General features: G+C 44.6%; 1 protein-coding gene across 1 annotated transcript; it reads right to left on the bottom strand.

The window, feature by feature from the left end:
* Positions 1-15: 15 nt before the first annotated feature.
* On the bottom strand, positions 16-791 carry LOC108628656 (uncharacterized). Its single transcript, XM_018030731.2, has 2 exons — positions 680-791; positions 16-437 (listed from the first exon to the last, which is right to left on the bottom strand). The coding sequence occupies exons 1-2, from the start codon at positions 785-787 to the stop codon at positions 102-104; spliced, it is 444 nt and encodes a 147-aa protein (XP_017886220.2). The 5' UTR covers positions 788-791; the 3' UTR covers positions 16-101.
* Between the last annotated feature and the right edge of the window lie 189 nt (positions 792-980).

Below are 980 nucleotides of genomic sequence, written 5' to 3' on the forward strand. Positions count from 1 at the left end.
ATTGTTTTCCAGTTTTTACGAAGAATGAATTCGTTCGTAAAAAAATTTACCTAATAGGATAGGGGAAAAAAAAAAGCTTGCCATGGAATGTAAACGTTATGTTACTTAAAATCAGGCAAACGAGCCAAAATTCTGTAGCTACCGAGTATTTTCATCATTATTTCAGACGGGTTGGAGTCGAGGAAAAACGTACTTACGCCCGAGTAATCCTGCGTGGCTTTCGGATGCGAGAAGACGTACATGTAGCTCTTGGGATTCGCCCTTGAATGCAGATCCGCCGTCAATATTAATGGAGCTACGGTACCGGCGTCGGATAGCGCGTCTAGCACGAGATCGCGATTCTTCAAGATGTACTCGCCTGTATATCCGGCGGAGAAGTCGCCGTATTGTTCGAGAATCTTCGAGAGAATTAGTTCCGGGTCGAGCTCGTGCGTTGCCTGCCGACCAAGAAATATCGCGTCACTTTGTTACCAGCCCCTCTCTCCCGAGTTGCGTCGAGTGAATTTCGCCGGATTCAATATCTGTCCGTGCGCGAATATTCCCGGGCCCCGAAAACTCCGCGCGGCGACACTCGTGTATACCAATTTCTTTTTCCAATAAATCACAGTCAAAGGCAATTCTCCGGGTCCACGGGCGGGGAACAAGAAATTGACAGTTCAAGAGTGCTGCGAGCAAGTACCTTCGCGTGTTCCCTTAACACTTCGTCTCTCTGATCGTCCAGCATGCCGTGCAGCAATGCGATCGGCGGCAGCGCGTGAAACTTCTCCGACTCGGTCACACCGTACATAAGGTCGTATCTGTTAAAACCATTTAATATCAGCATTAAGAAAATATTCTTTCAACGAGTACAGCGAATGACCCAATTTCTACTCACTGGCATTCTTCCCTTTATCATTAAAACTATCAAAATCATTCATCGAATGGAGAAATATAAAAGTGTATAATATAAGTGTATAATATAATAAAAGTGTATAATATAA

The sequence above is a fragment of the Ceratina calcarata genome, unplaced genomic scaffold (assembly GCF_001652005.2).
Source record: "Ceratina calcarata isolate Rehan_Ccalc_2016 unplaced genomic scaffold, ASM165200v1 scaffold5333, whole genome shotgun sequence".
In the NCBI taxonomy this organism is placed as follows: Eukaryota; Metazoa; Arthropoda; class Insecta; order Hymenoptera; family Apidae; genus Ceratina; species Ceratina calcarata.